This window comes from Geotrypetes seraphini, chromosome 11 (genome assembly GCF_902459505.1).
Source record: "Geotrypetes seraphini chromosome 11, aGeoSer1.1, whole genome shotgun sequence".
Lineage (NCBI taxonomy): Eukaryota > Metazoa > Chordata > Amphibia > Gymnophiona > Dermophiidae > Geotrypetes > Geotrypetes seraphini.
In genome coordinates this window covers 111,441,708-111,463,623 of record NC_047094.1, presented here as the reverse complement: position 1 = coordinate 111,463,623, position 21,916 = coordinate 111,441,708, and the positions used below count along the sequence as shown (strand labels likewise).

Sequence of the window (21,916 nt, the reverse complement as noted above, 5' to 3'; positions counted from 1 at the left end):
CACAAGAATTCTTGCATGTGATATCGGTAAAGGAAAAGCAATTCGTCATTCTAAGCAGGAAAGCTGTAATTAGTACTTTCCTAAATGAGTAATTTATCCCCCCAACCCACCCTTTTACTAAGTCGCAGTAGAGGTTTATACTGCAGCCTGGAGCGCTAAATACTCCGACACTCCTAGAATTAATATGAGCATCTGAGCATTTAGCAGTCCGGGCCATGGTAGAAACTAGAGAATGACCCGGTGACAAATTTCATCACCGTTCCCGTCCCCGCGGATAACCGCGGTAAACCATCTTCATGTCATTCTTTAAGGAGAGAGGGAAGAATCAGAGTATGAATGGCCACAACCACTGACCCGCAAGCTTTGCTTTGAAGAATGCTGGTGTAGAAGGACCGAGGATGAAACAGACACTACAGAATGACAGTCTTTGGTATCCAGAGCAGATATTGTGATGTCATAATACCTCATTCCAAAAGTGCCTAAGAGCCAATCACATCAGTGATGTCACAATGGCTTCATTATCCTTGGCTCACATAAGAATCAGAGTATGAATGGGCTCAGCCACTGACCCACAAACTTTGCTTTGAAGAATGCTGGTGTAGAAGGAATGAGGTTGAAACAGACTCTAGAAAATGACATGGAATTATTTCCCGCGGTTATCCGCGGGGACGGGAACGGTGATGAATTTTGTCACCGTGTCATTCTCTAGTAGAAACCTCTACCGCGGCTCACTAAAAGAGTTGAAAAGTAACTAGTAACTGTAATTAATTACTTTTGAAGAGTAACTAGCACAATACTGCTTGCTCATTAGCTAAGATAACTGGATAATTTTATCGTTATTTTAGAAACATATCCACATGTAGATAGATGGCAGCTTTCTGAAATCGGTATTTACAATCTATGGGAGAATGCATATGTAAAAGCTACTCTTTACATATGTCCACATAGGTGCTTGATGATGCCTAATGCCACTTCTGGCATTAACCATGCCTACAATGGCATTAAGCGTCATAAAGAGCCTATACAGACGGGATATCGGCGGCCTTTTAGGAGGTGCCTCCATTTTTTAAAGTCGCGGTTTAATTAGTTTTTAATTGGCGTGACCAATTAAGCCAATTAAGTTAGGCAGCGGTAGGGCGCTTCAGTGCACCATCGAGAATCTGGGCCTCAGTAAATTCTCACACAGCTTTGTAAAAGGATAATTATCGTATTCCCAGACACAATATTGCCACTAATTGGACAACTCTGAGGATTATCCCTAAATTGCCCACAGACCGGCGCGCCGAAGAAAAAACGTATTTTAAAGGGCTCCGACGGGGGTGTTGGTGGGGAACCCCCCCACTTTACTTAATAGAGATTGCGCTGGCGTTGTGAGGGGTTTGGGGGGTTGTAACCCCCCTCATTATACTGGAAACTTAACTTTTTGCCTGTTTTTTAGGGAAAAAGTTAAGTTTTCAGTATAATGTGGGGGGTTACACCCCCTCTCACCCCCCAACATGGCAGCGTGAGGCAGTGCAATCCCTATTAAGTAGAGTGGGGGGGGGTTCCCCCCTCACACCCCCATCAGAGCCCTTTAAAATATGGGTTTTCTTCGGCACAATTAAGCCCTGCGCTCAGTTGTCCGCGCTCGGTTGTCGGCGCGCCTTTGTCCTCGTGCGCTTTTGACCCGTCACCCCACAGACCTGCCCAGCACTGTCCACAAAGCATCAGGGCAGTCTCTAATTTTTTCAGCAGCATTATCGCCGACTGGTCCTTTGTCAGTAGGACTTATCTCAAGTGCTGCTACTGGATACCTGATGCACATTTAAATTGGGCTCCAATACAAAATTCAGTACAAGGCTTAGTCCCCAGCAGTCTTCACAACTTGCATTTTCCCTGAGGGACATTATAAGGCACAGGGGCACTTGCAAAATGTGAAGTTTAAGTCCAACACTTTAGAACAGGGGTGCCCAACACGTCGATCGCTCAGGCGACCCCAGTCGATCGCAGAGCGGGTTCCCTTCTCTTTTTTCCCCTCCTGACTGTCCTGCTCCTGAATTCTGCTGCTGCCTCCGCTGCTCAACATTAAAAAAAAAAAACACCGGCTTGGAGAATTTATGCTCCGGGGGCTAACGTGCGCTTGTACCGGCTTCCCTTCTCTTCCCTCTGAAACCGGAAGTTATGTCCAGGGGGGGGGAGAGAAGGGAAGCCGGCACGCACATGTTAGAGCCCCATTCGCGGGCTAAAGCGGGAGACTAGTCAGTGAAGCTTGCGATTTGCTCTTCTTGCTGCCAGGTCCTGCCTACTTTCTGTTTCCTCAAAGGCAGGACCCGGCAGCATTTCTCCCAATAGGTCGATCTTGGGCCGATCAGCCTTCCTTTCCCCGACGTCAATTCTGCCGTCGGAGAGGAAGTTCTGGCCAGAGGAACTTCCTCTCCGACGGCAAAATTAACGTCGGGGAGAGGAATGCTGGTGGGCCCAAAGCAAGGAGAGCTTAGCCAGCGGCGGGCGGCTTTGGGGGCCTGTTATCCGATGGCAGCGGCAATTGCAGTGGCTTGGGGGAGGGCAGGGAGGGAGAAAGAGGGCAGGCAGGGAGACAGAAGGAAAGAAGAGAAACAGAAAAAAAAGAAAGGGGGCATGAAGAGAGAAAGAAAGAGAGGGCAGGGAGAGAAGAAGAAAACGTTGGGGGGGGGAATGAAGTCAGGAGGAGAGGAAGCAAACAGGCTAAAAGAAGGGAAGAAAGATTGGATGCACAGTCAGAAGAAGAAAGTGCAACCAGAGACTCATGAAATCACCAGACAAGGTAGGAAAAATGATTTTATTTTAAATTTAGTGATCAAAATGTGTCTGAATTTATATCTGCTCTCTATATTTAACAATATGGTCCCCTTTTACTAAACCGCAATAGAGGTTTTTAGCATAGGGAGCCTATGAGCATCGAGAGCAGCGCTGGGCATTCAGCGCAGCTCCCTGCGCTAAAAACTGCTATCGTGGTTTAGTAAAAAGGGAGGGGGGTGGGTATTTGTCTATTTTTGTATGGTTGTTACTGAGGTGACAGTGCATAGAGTCATCTGCTTTGACCTCTTTGAAAAAACCCCGGAATAGGAATGATAATTAACAATTCTATGCGTACAGTGTGCATTGTGTTTTTTTAAAATTTTATTGTTGGTAGATCATTTTGACTTGGTCATTTTAAAAGTAGCTCGCAAGCCCAAAAAGTGTGGGCACCCCTGCTTTAGAAGATAAAGCCTTTTAAAAGCTGTGCATTAATTGCAAATACCAAGATCTGGGCATCCAAGAAACACACCGACGCTGGCACATGCTTCTATCGTGACATGTATTTATTCTTTGATGTTTATATGAGAACATGAAAGGGAGGGGAAGTTAAGAAAATAATAAAGATGTAAAACCACAAAACCCAACACTGAAGCACTGCAGAATATAGCAAGCTGCTGGTCTAGCATGAAAACAAGGCCAGAGCGACCAGACCAGTTCAAACTATTCTTAGAAATATGATGGCAGATAAAGGCTAAATGGCCCATCCATAGAAGCATCCACTATCTCCTCCTCTCCCTATTGGCTAAGGCTCTTTACACCTGCAAAGAGTTTCATGGTAATAGAAACAGGATGGCAGATAAAGGCCAAATGGCCCATCCAGTCTGCCCATCCATAGCAGCATCCACTATCTCCTCCTCTCCCTATTGGCTAAGGCTCTTTACACCTGCATTGTGAGGTCATAGAGCTTCATGGTAATAGAAACAGGATGGCAGATAAAGGCCAAATGGCCCATCCAGTCTGCCCATCTGCAGTAACCATTATCTCTTCATTAGCAGTCAGTTACTTAGCCAAATTTGTATGGATTTGCTGACGTTTGAATATATTGAGGGGCATTTCCTGAAAAAAAACCCATCTAAGTCCAAAAACCCCATGTTGCTTATAAGTCCAAAAAAAAAAAGGCCATTGCAGAGCTAAAATCAAACAGGAAAAATGTCTAGATTTCCTGTTTGATTATGGCTGTGGGATGGACATTTTTGCACTGAAAACATCCAAAATGATTAAAGGGAAGGGGAGGGGGGAGCATGTTAAGGGATACGTAATGTTCAAGGTTAAAGGAAACAAATTCATTGTTGGAATGTTAATTGCTATTTGTACAGATGTTGACGACATTGTTGTATTGCGAATCCCTAAATAAAATATACATTAAAAAAATAAAAAAAAAAACATCTGAAATGAACAGCCATTGTCCAAAGTGAAACATCTAACTGTATAGCCAAAGAGTCCATCACTAGCACCCCAAATGATCTGAAAATCACTACCGATGACCTAAGTGCATGGACGACGAATAATTTCCTCAGGCTAAACAAATCTAAAATGAAAACATTATGGTTCGGAGATTACAACTCATTACCGAGCACAGAACTTGAGCCATCCACAGGTGAGAGGCTGAAGATAGAAAATTCTTCCAAAGTATTGGGCGTCACACTTGACTCAAACTTAACCTGCAACATTCTCTAGTGAAAAAATTCTTCTTTAAGATGAGACAACTGAGGGCAATTAGACTAATCCTAACAGACACCATTTTCAGGACAGTAGCACAATCTGTCCTAATACCTCACCTGGACTACTGCAACTCACTATACGGTGGGGCATTACAGAAAAAAGAGCGAAAGAGACTCCAGCAACTACAAAACACGGCTGGAAGACTAATTCTCCAGTCGAGTCGATACGAAAGAGCAAGTCCACTGCTAGAGTAACTACATTGGCTACCCATGAACAAGAGAATCCATTTCAAGATAGTCCGCATGGCTCACAAAGCGATCTATGGGGGAAACTCAGAGGGGCTAACATCTGATATCAAGTCCCACATTCCTTCCTCAACTCACGTCACCTCAAAAAAAGATACGGCGGAAAAAGATATTTGAGGCTACCTTCGAATACCAAACTCCCTACATCTGGAACAAACTAGCAATACAAGTAAGACAACCCACCACATACCTTGACTTTGGAAAAAAAACTAAAGACATACTTCTTCTTCCTATAACCACTCTTATCATCACCCTTCCTCCCAAAAACCGTCCCCACTCCAATAATGTAACTTCCAAAACCTGATCTAAATCTTATTGTACACTGCATAGGTTCCTTGCAGAGAATTACAGAATACAAGACACTGTATTGTATTATTTACTACTAAATCCATGTCCCTATTTTGTGTCTATGACAAGGTCCATTATATGCAAATCTGTATCATGCATATTTATTGTAGGTATCCGGTGTCAGGTCAAAAGCACGCCGGGACAAAGGCGCGCCCAGACAATTGAGCGCAGTGCGGAGGTGCGCGCCGCTCTAAATTACTGTTTTTAGGGCTCCGATGGGGGGGGGTTTTGGGGGGGAACCCCCCCACTTTACTTAATAGACATCGCGCCGCGTTGTGGGGGCGTTGTGGGGGGTTTGGGGGGTTGTAACCCCCCACATTTTACTGAAAACTTCACTTATTTCCTGTTTTTAGGGGAAAAGTTAAGTTTACAGTAAAATGTGGAGGGTTACAACCCCCCAAACCCCCCATAACGCCGGCGCGCTGTCTATTAAGTAAAGTGCGGGGGGTTCCCCCCCCACGCCCCCCCCCGTCGGAGCACTAAAAACAGTAATTTAGAGCGGCGCGCGCCTCCGCGCTGCGCTCAATTGTCCGGGCGCGCCTTTGTCTTTCGCGCCGTTGTCTATGAACCTAGGTATCCTGAAAATCTGACCGACTGGGTATATATCCTGAGGGCTGGAACGAGAGCCACTGTTCCAAGAGCATAGCTCCCTTTATCAGGACAAACCCATCCAGTCAGGTTTTTCAGGCTACCACAATGAATATGCATGAGGTAGATTTGCATGCACTACTTCCACTTTATGCACATTTATCTCATGAATATTCAGTATTGGTATCCTAAAGCCCTGACTGGCTGGGTCTATCATATGGACTGAGCCGAAAAGCACTGGTCTATGAGAAAAATGGTTAGTAGACCTTGCTCTGCCTCCCATGCCGCAATATCCCTTCACCTTTGAACCCACCTGTAGGAGTCTCTGCAGCTCATTGTATCATGTCCTGAATCTTCCTGGTCCTCTTCAGACACCTTAAAACACACCTTCTTACTACCTCCGTGTTCAGCCTTATCGATCTCTCCTTCTTCCATCTCCTCAGTGGCTGGAGGCTCACATGTGTCCGACTCGGTTGGCTCTGTTATAGTGGATAAAAGCCTGCAAAAACAAAAAGCAGAATTTCTTTTGATACGTTATATTGCAGGGATGAGGGCATCACTCAGACCTGCTTTTAAATGCATGAATATACGGCCTGGCACACCAACACGTCAGACCTGTTTACAGATTGAAGACCTATTTTGAGTCATTGGCCATAAAGGACATCAGGCAAGCTCCTGTGTTCAGAAGACGAAACCGCAAAATGCAAATAGCACCAAAGGGTTCCACAAGAGAAATGAAACCGAGAAACAGCAAAACCAAGTAGTTAAAAAGCTGTCTGATTGCAGCCTTTTAACTATTTATTTATTTAAAAAATTTATGCACCATTTAAAACAAAATTTACATACTAAGGGGCTCATAATCGAAAGAGAGAAACGTCCAAAAAACGGCCTAAGTTGGCACTTGGACGAACATTGTCAAAATACGTCCAAGTGCCAATAATAAAAACGGGTTTTGGACGCATTTCTAAACGACCTAGGCCTTCATAGTGCTGCTAAATGACCATAGCTAAACGGGACGTTTCAGGAGGAGCGTCGAGGGCGGGACTTGGGCGGGACATGGGCCGGCTTAGAATTAGTCGTGCAGCATGTATAACCGAAAGTTATACAGCACAGGATCGACGGAACTTTGACGTTGTGACTTAGACCATTTAAAACATGGTCTAAGTCACAAAAACCCACCTAAAGTCACCAGATAAGCACTGCAAACACATAATACAGACCCCCACACACTACTCCAGTGATCACTGACCCCCCCCAACCCCATAAAAATCATAATCACACCTTTAAAATTCAGCCTCCAGACCAACATCACCTGGCAGCCTGGCATAGGAAAGCCTAGTCGTCCAGCATAGAGGCGGCTTAAGCTGTCATGAGGGTGGGTTAGGGACTCATGGAGAGGAGGCCCCATCCCCATAAGCCCCTGTAATCACTGCATTGATACTGAAATATGTGCACTCCCCTTTACACCCCCAAAACCCTTTTGTACTGGCATATAAGTGGCTCCTGCAGCCATAAGGGGTCTAGGGGATTCTGGAGGTGGTTTGGGGGGCTCACCGTGACCTATAAGGGAGCTGTAGTGAGATGATGACAAGGCACCCTTTTTGTGAAGTTCACAGCAGTGCCCTGTAAGGTACCCCACTATTTAGGTGCCATGTCTGGGTGTTCAGTCCATCACTTTGCAGACCCCTCCCACGTCCAACAGGGCTTGTTCTAGGCGTTTTGGACTTGGATGGAAAGTTGGACGAAAATGTGATATAAAGATGGACGATTTAGCGACTTGGACGATTAGATCGGCCGGACGTATACTTAGACGATTTTCGAAAGAAAAAAAAATTTTGGAAGTATTTTTCAAAAATGTGTCTTAGGCCGTTTTTTTTTTTTTTTTTTTTAACTTTGGATGACTTGCAACTTAGATGAAAACGGACTTAGATGTTCTTTTTGATTATGCCCTTCACAGTATTTAAAATGAACACATAGGGCTCCTTTTACAACGGTATGTTAATGCCTTAAACGCATGGAATATCAGTGCTAAAATGCCATGTGCGCTAGCTGCTACCGCCTCCTCTTAGCAGGCGGTAGTTTTTCAGGTAGCTAATCCGGTGCGTGCGCTAAAAACGCAAGCACACCTTTGTAAAAGGAGCCCATAGTAAAAACAAATACATAGTTGAATAACATATAATAAATTAAGCATAAAAACAACCTTCAAGGAAATACCAAAATGTGGATAAAAAAGATCATGGATAGTTCATCAGTTTTATCAAGAGTAACTAAAAAAAAGGCACCTACAAATAGCTGCATCTTGGATTTTTTTTATTTTTTTTTAATATAAGACATTTAGGGCTCCTTTTACAAAGGTGTGCTTGCGTTTTTAGCGCACGCACCGGATTAGCTACCTGAAAAACTACCGCCTGCTAAGAGGAGGCGGTAGCAGCTAGCGCACATGGCATTTTAGCACTGATATTCCATGCGTTTAAGGCATTAACATACCGTTGTAAAAGGAGCCCTATGTGTTCATTTTAAATACTGTGAAGGGCATAATCAAAAGGAACATCTAAGTCCGTTTTCATCTACAAATAGCTGCATCTTGGATTTTTTTTATTTTTTTTTAATATAAGACATTTAGGGCTCCTTTTACAAAGGTGCGCTAAGCGTTTTAGCGCATGCTAACCATGCACGAAACGCTAATGCGTGCATGTTAGTCTATGGACGCGTTAGCGTGCATGTTTATTTAGCGCACGCTAAACGCAAGCTACAAAATATAGCGCGCCTTAGTAAAACAGGGGGCTAGACCCCTAAGGGAGGCATTTTTAGCTCTGTCGAAACACAGCCCCTGTTGGGTCACTTGTACGGTAATTTTATATATTACAGTATTTGTTTTTACTGTGGTTTATATCCTTTGTGGATTGCTTTTATGCTTTTTAGATGCTTATTAAATCACAGCTGGTACATCCGATCCCATTCCACAATTATTGTTCTTTTTAAGCTCCTACATTCAATAATGCCGTGCTAACATGTACCTACCCATCAATAAGAAGTGTACAACTACAGAACAGAATGAATAAGTTACTAGGAAGCGCGTGCACTCTTAACATTCATCCCAGAAGAATAAAAAGGGAAAAGGTAAATAAAATGAACATTCCCATAAGTAACACAGGAAATGATAAGACTCGAACGTTTTCTGGTTGCCCATTTCCTGTTTCTTTTTTGAACAAATAATTTAAGGATCTGGAAAAAAAAAAAAAAAGAAAGAAAGAAATGTCCCAGTCTTTCTCTGCATGTCTTCTTGGTTTTCATATCCCTTCTAAACCTCTTTTTCTCCCATGTTTTTAATATACAGTAAAACCTTGAACATAAGAATAGTCTTACTGGGTTAGACCAATGGTCCATCAAGCCCAGTAGCCCATTCTCACGGTGGCCAATCCAGGTCACTAGTACCTGGCCAAAACCCAAGGAGTAGCAATATTTTATGGTACCGATCCAGGGCAAGCATTGGCATCCTATGTCTTTCTCAATAACAGATTATGGACTTTTCCTCTAGGAACTTGTCCAAACCTTTCTTAAAACCAACTACACTATCTGCTCTTACCATGTCCTCTGGCAACACGTTCCAAAGCTTAACTATTCTCCGAGTGAAAAAAAAATTTCCTCCTATTGGTTTTAAGATTATTTCCCTGTAACTTCATCGAGTGTCCCTTAGTCTTTGTAATTTTTGACAAAGTGAAAAAAAATTGATCCACTTGTATCCGTTCTACTCCACTCAGGATTTTGTAGACTTCAATCATATCTCCCCTCAGCAAGTGACTTGGTTTGAAAGTGTTTTGAGCAAAACATTTTATTAAATTTTAACTTGCTATACAACAGTGGTCTCAAACTCGCGGCCCGGGGGCCACATGCGGCCCGCCAGGTCCTATTTTGAGGCCCTTGGTATATTTATCATAATCACAAAAGTAAAATAAAACTGTTTTGATCATATGTCTCTTTACCTACAAATTACAATATTATTATTAAGACTTAGCCAAAATGAAAGATTTATAAACTATAAAGAGTTTTACCTCATGCAAAATTGTCATTTCTTTAATAAGAAGAAATTAACTATTCTTTCTGCGGCCCTCCAAGTACCTACAAATCCAAAATGTGGCCCTGCAAAGGGTTTGAGTTTGAGACCACTGCTATAGAAGTATATATAGTATACACACATCACAAATGAGCCGATGGTTCTTCTCTCTCTGATGCTGCAAGAGTGTAGTGACTGTTCTAAACGAGCAAGGTCTTACAATACGAGTACATATAGTATACACGCGTCACATCATCACAACTGAGCCGATGGTTCTTCTCTCTCTGACGCTGCGGGAGTGTAGCGACTGTTCTAAACGAGTGAGGTCTTGCAATACGAGTACATATAGTATACACGCGTCACATCATCACAACTGAGCCGATGGTTCTTCTCTCTCCGACGTTGAAGGAGTGTAGTGACTGTTCTAAACGAGCAAGGTCTTGCAATACAAGTACATACAGTATTTTGTATTAAAGTTTTGGAGTTGTGGAACGAATCATGTGAGTTTCCATTATTTCTTATGGGGAAATTTGCTTTAATATACTAGTGTTTTGGATTATAAGCATGTTTTTGGAACGAATTATGCTCGCAAAGCCAACACTACTACTACTATTTATTATTTCTACAGCGCTGAAAAGGCGTACGCAGTGCTGTACATATTAACATACAATAGACAGTCCCTGCTCAGAAGAGCTTACAATCTAATTTAGACACAACACCCAAAGAAGACATTCTTGTGATGTCTATGGATACAGAATGCCTCTATTAGATAATGTTGGCCTTGCAAGATTCAATTTTTAAATGATAATAAAGGACTCACTTACTTATTAATCTGAGTAACATACTGCTTCATTTCCTTCACAGCAATGTCCAGTTTGTTAAAGAGTTGAAGATACGAATCCTGGATTTCCATGTCCTCCTGTTTCAGAAGAAAACTAAGTCCCCTGTCATCCTGGTTGGCTCCCTCATTCTGCTGATTGAAGCTGTTGTCCATCACGCTTCCATCTAAGTCCCCGTCATTTTCCTGGGTAAGACAATTCCACGATGGAGCAGCCATGGAAGCAATGCAGTGTTGGGTATATGACATTGGACTTAAGTTGCCTACTGGATATATATATATAAAAGAGTTCTCATAGAAGGGGAAGGATGATATCATTTTAAAGATTGCTAAACTTGATTTTTAAACATTAGTGCATGAGTAAACAAACCTATAGAAAGCTAAAGAGCTTCCGGCAACTTGAATTCATTTGCTTAAAACTTCTAGGACTTGTTTTAAAACCCTGAAAGCCAATCATATGTCATTAACTTAAGCAAAGAGCCATGTCCAAGGACAGCATTCTAGAAGCCGCATTTGTCAGGAAGATAAATGAATTTGTTTAAACCCAACAGAGTGGTTATCCCAAGATTTCCCAGTGCAAAGACACCTGATGAAAGGAAGTTCACGAACATTATGAAATAAATAGTATCCACAATCTGTGAAGAATGCAGGAATTGAACCCTTTCTAGCCATCTTACAACTCTAATTAACAAACTCCCCCATCACTGCAATCCACTAAGGCCAAGGTTAAAAGTGCTAAACGGAGTCAATTTGGAAGGTTTGAAAAATCACCTCTATTTCCTAAATAAGAAATGGAGAGGTCGCCAACTCGAGCAGCAGCTAAATATGGCAGCTACAGTAGCATGCGCAAATCTGTGTGCATTTCCAATTTGCACATGCAATTTAATTGGTTAACAAGCCAATCAAGAGTCCATAATTGCCACTTAACAAGTAATTAGTGGCACCAATTGGCACCAATTAGAATTGACGCATATAACTTGCTAAGCATATTCTATAAAGTTGTGCAAAATTGCGGGAGGGCAGGGAAGGAGAGGAGGGTGCAGGAGGGTGCCATCACCCTCGCTACACCTCTGGCTAGAGGGCTGTTTCGGGTTGCTGCCCTCAGGTAAGTAAATCACTGACTATCTCTACATGGATGAGAAAAGGGGGCAATGTCTGGAAAGCAATATATACTAGTGCTCGAAGTATGGGAAACAAGATTCTGGATGCATTATACTACTGAATATCTTGCCTGGGAAGCCTAGGACAGGGCAGAACTGGGAATTAACCTGGCACTGCCAATATTCAACTGCGGTACTTCAGTTAACTTTGGATACTAAAAAGGTGTCCTAAATTAAACAGGTAGCAGCTATCTGGGTGCCACCTCTGAATATTTGCAATAGCTGAATAACTCAGCTGACTGTCGAGTACCTGGAAATTCAGTGTTGGTAGCTGGAGACAGGTCAGTACAGAACATCCAGAGTTTAAAGAAATGCTGACCAGAGAATGACACGGGAACAAATTTTTCCCCATCCCTGCGGGAATTCATTTTCCCATCCCAGAGAGTTCTTTTCCTTTCCCTGCCCCATTCTTGCAAGCTCTGTCCTCAAACACTTGAAAATCCTAATTAGCACCATTCTAGAGCTCAGACTGTGATGTCATAATGCCTCATTCCACCAATGCCTAAGCTCCGTCCTCATCTGCACAAGCCTCAAACACTTTAAAATCCTAAGTAGCACCATTCTAGAGCTCAGACTGTGATGTCATAATGCCTCATTCCACCAATGCCTAAGCTCCGTCCTCATCTGCACAAGCCTCAAACACTTTAAAATCCTAATTAGCACCATTCTAAAGCTCAGACTGTGATGTCATAATGCCTCATTCCACCAATGCCTAAGCTCCGTCCTCATCTGCACAAGCCTCAAACACTTTAAAATCCTAAGTGTTCGAGGCTTGTGCGGTTAAGGTAGAGCTTACAGGAATGGGGCAGGGGCAGGGAGAATGGCAAAACTCATGGAGACGGGCCAGGGGAAATTGAGTTCCTGCAGGGACGGGGACAAATTTGTGACCACTGGCAGCTGAATATTGCTTTCAACCTGTTATGCATCTTTTTCACAACAGCTCAGAACAAGTTCTGAAAGCAAAAGAGAGTGTGTGTAGGGGAGGTGAGCAGACTTTGATTTCTAAGTGTAGGAGAATCAAAATTCTTGTCGCACTTTACTTTACAACCTCATTTATCATTCAAAATCCTCACCTTGATCTGGATCCAGACCAAAAAAAGAATTCTTCCGACCAAAGCGAATGCTGAATGATCTGTTGGTTGAGGTAGTGGTTTTGGGGTACGATACCTCCATAAGGTTGATGTGACAGTTAGTGGGACAGAAGTCCATACTGCAGAGGGGGTGTGGCTCTGTTGTAGCCTGCTTGAATGAGGGGCTCACTTTTGTCTTCAGTTCTTCAGCAAACTGGAATGGAGATGGAGACACGAATTCTTATGAAATATCAACTCAATATTACTGCTCTAAGAATATCATTTAAAGCAGCTAATCTTTCTTGCCAAATGAAGTAAAACTGGTGAGACTGCTAATTATATTGTCTGAATTTTTTTTTAACTCATATTAGATGTAGGTAGACTGCTAAATATGAAACCCAAGTTTTGTAAGTGCGGAAAAGCAGCATGATCAGCCTATCCAACATATGATGTCACATTTCTGTGTCCCTTGTACTTATCACGTCTCATTTTCAGTTTCCCTCATAGCTTGCAACATTGGGGTCTTTTTACTAAGGCACGCTAAATAGTGGCATATGCTAAACGAGGTTCATAGACAAAATCGCGCGAGACAACGGCGCGCCGACAACTGAGCGCAAGGTTGACGGCGCGCCGAAGAAAAGCACTATTTTAAAGGGTTCCGACGGGGGGTGTTGGTGGGGAACCCCCCCTACTTTACTTAACAGACATCGCGCTGGCGTTGTGGGGGGTTGTAACTCTCCTCATTATACTTGAAACCAAACTTTTTGCCTGTTTTTTAGGGAAAAAGTTCAGTTTTAAGTATAATGTGGGGGGTTACAACCCCCCAAACCCCCCACAACGCCAGCGCAATGTCTGTTAAGTAAAGTGTGGGGGGTTCCCCCCCACACCCCTCTTCGGAGCCTTTTAAAATAGTGCTTTTCTTCAGTGCGCCGTCAACCTTGCGCTCAGTTGTCGGCGCGCCGTTGTCTCGCGCGATTTAGTCCCGTCACCGCTAAACGCTAACATGTCCATAGACGATAACTGACCCCATTATTTGCAAAGTCCCATTGAAGATGATTTGCCTAGTAGTTATATATTTTCATTGTTCACGAGAGCAAATTCCACGTAGGGAAGACCACATCCATTGCTCTGCTCTTGGTATAACACTGCTGTTCACATGTCTATGTGGGAGGAAACCCTACATTTTCTCCCACACATGCAATTTTCTAAAATTGCTGCTCCCTCTAGACATGGAGGGACTTTGACGTGAAGTCCTGCTACTACTTTAAAGAGGCTCTACATTTGGCAGAAGCTTTTAATAATTAGTTAGAACGTGAAGAGGGGAATTCACATGTCCAAGTCATGGCATGCAGAATTCTCAATCTGAAATCTGCCTCCATAGATAATGGCAATTCTCTCTACACAATATTGTTATTCCAGTATATTGTTCAACCTCATCTCCATGAGTTGTTCATGTACCTCTTGGTAACTGGTGATTCTCTTGCTGATGCTCTCCAGCTTGGTATCACAGATGTTCCTGAACTCATATTGGGGCATGGTCACTACAGCACTGCTCAAGGAGATCAGTCTTCGGCAGTTCTTCACAAACTGATTGTCATCGGCAGAAAAGGCTTCCAAGACCTGGAGAACAAAGGAATATAATGTGACATGAAGTACGGAAGATCAGATGGGGTCAATAATTTTAAGACAACCTAATCAGACATAGATCAGATTGGTGAGTCGCAACCCAGTCCTCAAGTCACATCTAGTCAGTTTGGTTTTCAGAACATCTGCAAAGATTATGTATAAGATATGATTGCATACCATGAAGGCGGCAGATACAAATCTATCTTATGCATATTCATTGTGGGCATCCTGAAAATCAAACAGGATAGGTATGTCCAAAGGACTATGTTAAGGATCACTTGATCAAGAGATATCATCTATATGACATTTTAGAATATCCAAGTTACAAAGTTTCTTGTTCACTTTCAACCAGAAGAAAGCAGTAGGAATCTGAGACGAATTGTAAGCAGTGAGTGGTAGGACTCATCCTGGATCGATTTCTTGCATTGGCTTTGTAAACATGACTTCTCAAAGTCTTTTCTGATTGTAATCTACCTGCAAGCTGGCCCCAGTTGCTCATAGACTACGACAAAATGGCTAGAACCCAAATCTCTTAACATATTAATCCATTCATTGGTCATTTCTAGAATTGACTACTGTAATGCTTTGTTCATAGAAATTCTCCTCAAAGAAATTAGATGCTTGCAACTTATCCAAAACGCCTCTATCAAACTCTTATGGAAAGCAAAGAAATTTGACCATGTTTCACCACTTCTCAAAAAATCTTATATGCTCCCAGTGGCACATCGAATAACCTACAAGATATGTCTACTAAGCCTTAAATCGATACTCTATAAATCTCCTTACTTTATTGACAGAGTCTTAATACCTTATGCTTCCATCCGATCACTTAGATCTAATGATCAGCATTTGCTGGTTGTTCCCTCTCTCAAATCCATTAACACATGGAGACAATATATTTTTTCAGTTGTCGCTCCGCAATTGTGGAATTCCCTCCCAATACACATAAGGGAAGAACGACTCATCGATAGGTTTAAAAGCAAGTTAAAATGCTTTCTTAGAACTGTTGGTGCTCCCGTTGGGACCGCCTCGCCCCCCCCCCCATTACAGAGGAAACTGTAATTTTTCCCTAAAAAAGAGGGGAAAAGGCTGTTCCCTCTATAACACCCCCCACAATGGGAGCGCCAACAGTTCTAAGTAATGAGGGGGGTCTTCCCCCCTCAGAGCGCTTTAAAATAGTGTTTGAATCCAGCTACGCTGACTGCAGTACAGATTAGGTGGATTCTTAAAAATTACCTTCTACTTGCCCAATGGAAAATATTTTTGAGAGCATTCTCCTATCATAAAGCAATTCAAAATTTGCTGTGCTAAAGGGCTGCACCTAACTATTCAGCCAAGCAGTATTTCAAAACCTAAAAAAAAAAATAATGTCAGAACTGGGCTCACTGCAACCCTATAAATTTCCTCCCAAGACCGCTCACAACTCACATCCATCCACCCACAAAGTGTTGTGATGGACAGAGAAAGATGACAGAGTAATTTACTGCTGGGAAAACAAGGATATTTTTTTCTAGGCTGAGCTACTGGGTTTGTTATTTATTTTTCAAGAGCTGTCATTTAACATTTTTTACACTTTGTTTTTGCACTCACCAATGTTTCTCGAAGACATATGTGGAAAAATGTGAAAACCAATTCTATCAACAATTAAAGTCTACTCTCTTCCGATGACAGGGAAGGAAAACTCAGATCAACCTCAGAGTATATTCTTATACTAGTGGAGAAAAAAGACCTCAGTTAAAGCTACACCTGGCTAAGGAACCACCGCAATTCCGTCCAGGCGCCACTTACAGAGTCGCGGCTACAGGCTCCTAGCGAAGAACTTAGATGCCGGTAACGTAGGCCAGGGTTTTTAAAGGCCTACATTTCTGGCACCTAGGTTCATCTTAGAATCACACCTGGCGATGCTTAGTGACACCTAAGACCAAATCCGCCCCTAAACACATTTACTTAGATGTGGCGCCATCACTAAATGTCACTAGGCACCCGGGTGTTAGCTACCAGTGCCAAGCGGTGCCTAGGTTTTTTAATAATTGTTTTCTATTGTGGAGCATAATTCCTATCTCAATAACTGAATGCCATCTTCCAATCCGACCCAATTTCAGATTATAGTCCTGTTGTCTCTCTGTACTCTGTGTCGACATTCTTCTTCTAGATAGGCTTGGAACAGCTTGTTGTATTACTTGGATATTATTGTAGGAATCTTTTTTTTTATATGTACAACTTGTCTGTATCTTGCCTCGTTAACATTTCTCTTTTTGTACTTATTGTATATTAAAATCAATAAAATCTTCGAACTAAAAAAATAATTGCTCTCTAATTCGCTTTTAGTGGCACGATTAATTATCACACAACTTAGAGCCGATTAAAGTAATTAAGTCAGGCACCAGCCCATGAATTCGTGTTTGCACAGAATCCCCTATTCAGATTTAAATGGAGACAAGTAATTATTTCTTTATACTCATGAATGGATGAATAAGATGTTGTAAAAAAAAATTTATAAAATTGAGAAAAAATTGAAAATGAGCAACAGAGACATTCTCGGTATGTAAAAAATTATAACGGACTGATCACGATAAAAGGTGGCATGAAAACCCATCCAAAAGTGAAGGGCAATTAGCTCACCTCTGATGGTCCAATGCCTAAGAAAAGATGTATTAAGGCCCAGACTCTATATGCGACGCCATCGGCGGTGGTCGCCTAAAAAAACCAACTGCTGATCACGTGTCAATCGTGCAATGGCGCCGTTTATAGAATCGCGGCTTCGTGAAAGGTAGGCACCGGAAATGTAGACCAGGGTTTTCAAGGCCTATATTTCTGGTGCCCCTTTCATACAAATCTGCGGCTACGGAGGCGCTTTACGTTCTCTAATGCTATATCCAGCATTAGCCACACCTACAATGGCGGGTTCATAGTCAGTGGCGCGCAAGATGCCAGCGCGCTGACAATCCAGCGCCGACAATTCGGCGCAAGACAGAAGCGCGCGGGGGAAAAAGTAATTTTTTAAGAGCTGCGACGGGGGTTTGGGGTGGTAACCCCCCCCCCCCCCCATTTTATTGGTTAGTGTTCGCACTGCTGTTGGAGGGGGGTTCGGGTGTTGGAAACCTCCATTATAGCGAAAACGGAACTTTTCTGATTTTTTTCGAGAAAAGTTCCGTTTTCTCTATAATGTGGGGGGTTTCACCCCCCACACCCCCCCGCAACGGCAGCGCGAACACTAACCAATAAAGTGGGGGGTTGCCACCCCAAACCCCCAGTTGGAGCTCTTTAAAAATTATTTTTCCCCCGCGTGCTTCTGTCTTGTGCTGAATTGTCGGCGCTGGATTGTTGGCGCACTGGCGTCTGGCGCGCGATTATCCCATCACCACAGTGGTGTTAATCACGATGCAGGTACCTTTTTTTTTTAGGCACCAGTAGGCACCTACATATTTTTTAACTTGTTTTTAAATGGCTTTTTCCACTTAAATTAGGCACCTAACTTAAGGCACCATTTATAGAATATGGACCTAAGTGTATCACAGTGGTGGTAATCAGGTAAAGAGCTTTAAATTTACATTTCAACCCTGTTTTGAAGAAATGGTTAAAAACAATGGATATAATGTCATTATGCTAAACATCTACGCTTGCAATGTTATAGAATTACCCCCTTAATACATTATTAAAACAGAGGTCAGAAACTCCCATCCGTAAAGGAACTATACCGGCCTAACAGGCGATACAGAATACATTATTAAAACAGAGAACGGTAGCATAAAATAAATGGCTGGTAAAAGCAGCTTTCACTCTGTCTGGCCTTGTTTGCGCTGAACATCTTACGCACCTTGGCAGTTAACGTGAAGCAGCCCCGGGGCTCCACAATCTTCTCCAGTACGTAGCACTTGATCCCAGCCGTGCTGACGTATTCATACACGACCCCGTGTTCCAAATGAATGTTATCTACAGTCAGAGTGATTGGCGGTGTGTCCTCTTTAATGATCAGCTGGGCGCCAATGTTCTGAATTGGATCTGGAGCAAGAAGGAATCATAAGTTGGATCACATGGCATAGGAATAAGTAGCAACAGCGCTGCCTTCTGGACAAACATAACTGCTTCATATTGGAACAGGTGAAATATTTTTAATATCTTAGGGCAAAAGAGCACTAGAATCTCGGTTTTGCGGGTCTTAAGGCCGGAATTTCCCGCACTCTGACCCCCCAATTCCATAAACAGCGCCCACAGTTAGTTGCCACTTTTAGACTAGAGTCAGTTATGCATGTAATTTAATTGACTAATTAGAAGAGCTACAGGCATTAATTGGCAATCATTTTGTAGTTTTCCTTGCAACTGGCTTATTCCCTTATTCTATATACCAAGCACCTAATTTCTATAGCATGCAATTCCAAGGAGATATAGGCAAGTCAGGGGTGCGTCAAACAATTAGACATTAACCCTTGGATTCTGTATATTGCGGCTATCATTTTTAACAAGCCAATCTGTGCTGATAATTACCAATTAAGCAATCATTGCTATTAATTGACACCAATTAGAATTTACACACACAAATTTCTATAAAATGGTCCATGTAAATTCTAGTGTGCGGCTCTCAAAAGGCAGCGTGGTCAGGAGAGGAGCATGAGAGGGTTGTGGGTATTCTTAAAAGTTATGCGCACTGTTAAAAAACACACAATGAAAAGAAGACTGAAAACCCACTTTTTTGATATAGTCTTCATCCATAACCTGACTCCTGTCCACTAACCCAGCCAGCAGATTAATCGTTCCCCTTAACTGTATCTATAACATCCTGTTTGTCTGTCTTGTCTGTTTAGATTGTAAGCTCTTTCAAGCAAGAAAATTTTCTTCTTTGTGACTCTATACAGCGCCACATGCGTCTGGTAGCGCTATAAAAATAATTCATAGTACTAGTAGTAGTGTGAAGAGTTTCAGTCTTTGGGAAGCAGAGCTGAGATTGTGATGTCATAATGCCTCATTCCACCAATAAGAGCCAACCTCATCAGTGATGTCACAATGGCTTGATTGTCCTGTACTCCCCTCTGCCTTCCAACCCAGCCAGCAGGTTAGCCATTCCCCTTAACTGTATCCATGACATCCTATTTGTCTGTTTAGATTGTAAGCTCTTTTGAGCAGGGACTGACTTCTTTATGACTCTATTCAGTGCTGCGTACGTCTGGGTAGCGCTATAGAAATAATTTATAGTAGTAGAGTGGAGGTATGACCTAGTGGTTAGAGCTCCTGCCTCGGCATCCTGAGGTTGTGAGTTCAGACCCAGCCTGTTCCTTGTGATTCTGGGCAAGTCATTTAATCCTTCCATTGCCCCAGGTACCAATGTGAGTCTGCCGGGGTAGATTGGAAAATATTTAAGCGTGTGTGTGTATGCCTTTGAGTCAATCACTGACCTAAGGCTGCAGGCACAGTGAGGAAACCTCACAGTGATGTTTCAAGGCAGACTACTGGAGTGGCTCCCCTATGTCACTGCTGCCCAACATAGGACCCTGCAGCTTACAGCAGCTGGTATTCCCCAGTGGTCCCCCATCCAGGTACTAGCCAGGCCTGACCCTGCTCAGCTTCTGATAGCGAGAGCGACATTACCCAGGGCAGCCAGGCCATAGGCTTTATTTAAAACTATCTGATTACTATTCAGTGTATTGTAAACCACTTTGGGTGAATCTCTTCATGAAAATGGTAGTTAATAGATCCCAATAAATTCATATACAACTTAGGTACAGGTATTTAGGCCTGGTTTTCATTCCTAAATGTTAGTCGCACAAACAGGTACTACATTCTATAAACCTCGTGGCAGTAAATCAGCGAGCGGCTCTGCAGGAGCGCAGGAAGATTGCTCCTGTTCCAGCCCACCACTGGACCACCAGGAAATTGAAAGGTACGTGGGGGAGATGGGAGGGAGGTAAAAGTTGTCACAGTGGGCCGAGACAGGAACTGGGAGGGATCCCTCCTGTCCCGGCCCACTGCTGGACCACCAGGGAATTGAAAGTTACGTGGGGGAGGCGGGAGGGAGGTAAAGGTTGTCACAGTTGGTCGGGACATTTGGCGGGAGGGATCCCTCCTGTCCCGACCCACTGCTGGACCACCAGGTCTTACGGAAGCTCGGGAGGGGGCAGATGGGCGCTGATCTGAATATAAATGGAGACTCCCATTTTTTGGGCTCCAAAACCTCAGCTTATATTTGAGTATATACGGTAAATATGCAGAGCAAGGGAAAAAGACCCAGACTGAACAGCACCTAACTACTTACCGTATTTTCTCGCATATAACGCGTGCGTTATACGTGGTTTTTACAAACCGCGCATACCCTTGCGCGTTGTACGCGTGAGCGCGTTGTACAAAATTTTTTTTACATAGTTCCCCCCGATGTCCGATTCACCCCCCACAGGACCGCTCGCACCCCCACCCCGAAGGACCGCTCGCACGCACTCCCACCCGCACCCCCAGCCTGAAGGACCGCTTGCACCCCCACAGCCTCCGGACCCCCCTCCCCCATCATGTAGAAGCTCCTACCGGTGTCCTGCTGCTTCCTCTTGGCGGTCCCGGCCCTTCTGTGAGCCCTGCGCCTGCACTGCATCCTCTTCCGGCGGTCCCGCCCTTTCTCTGACGTCAAGCCCTCTTGCCCCGCCAACTCCCCGACATGATCGGGGCAAGAGGGAGCTCAAACCCTCTTGCCCCAGCCAACCGCAGCACCCCCGACACGATCGGGGCAAGAGGGAGCTCAAACCCTCTTGCCCCCCCCCCCCGACTCCCCGACACGATTGGGACAAAAGGGAGCCCAAACCCTCAAGTCCTCTTACCCCGCCGACTCCCCGACACGATCGGGGCAAGAGGGAGTTCAAGCCCTCTTGCCCCCCCGACTCCCCAACTCCCCGACAATATCGGGCCTGGAGGGAGCCCAAGTCCTCCTGGCCCTGGCGACCCACACCCCACTAGTTGTTCGGGCCAGGAGGGAGCCCAAACCCTCCTGGACACGGCGACCCCCTACCCCCACCCCGCACTACATTACGGGCAGGAGGGATCCCAGGCCCTCCTGCCCTCGACGCAAACCCCCCTCCCCCCAACGACCGCCCCCCCTCAAGAACCTCCGACCGCCCCCCCAGCCGACCCGCGACCCCCCTGGCCGACCCCCAAGACACCCCCACCCCCCTTCCCCGTACCTTTGTGTAGTTGGCCGGACAGACGGGAGCCAAACCCGCCTGTCCGGCAGGCAGCCAACGACGGAATGAGACCGGATTGGCCCATCCGTCCCAAAGCTCTGCCTACTGGTGGGGCCTAAGGCGCCTGGGCCAATCAGAATAGGCCCGGGAGCCTTAGGTCCCTCCTGGGGGCGGGGCCTTGGGCACATGGTGAGGGTGTCGTGGGGGTCGGCCAGGGGGGTCGCGGGTCGGCTGGGGGGGGCAGTCGGAGGTTCTTGGGGGGGGGCGGTCGTTGGGGGGAGGGGAGTTTGC

General features: G+C 44.3%; 1 protein-coding gene across 3 annotated transcripts in view; it reads right to left on the bottom strand.

Moving 5' to 3' along the window:
• The window catches only part of PREX1 (phosphatidylinositol-3,4,5-trisphosphate dependent Rac exchange factor 1), a 346,652-nt gene that overhangs the window by 43,047 nt on the left and 281,689 nt on the right, over positions 1–21,916 (bottom strand). For 2 of the 3 annotated variants that reach the window (XR_004541127.1, XM_033963869.1), the window contains exons 22-26: positions 18,286–18,470; positions 14,301–14,462; positions 12,846–13,056; positions 10,599–10,878; positions 6,034–6,219 (exon numbers count right to left, since the gene is read on the bottom strand). Coding sequence is in view for 2 of the 3 variants with exons in the window: in XM_033963869.1 (XP_033819760.1) it covers positions 6,034–6,219; positions 10,599–10,878; positions 12,846–13,056; positions 14,301–14,462; positions 18,286–18,470 (1,024 nt within the window). In the remaining variant the exon portion in view is untranslated. The remainder of the gene's footprint in view (positions 1–6,033; positions 6,220–10,598; positions 10,879–12,845; positions 13,057–14,300; positions 14,463–18,285; positions 18,471–21,916) is intronic. The other variant, XM_033963870.1, reaches the window with a different exon arrangement.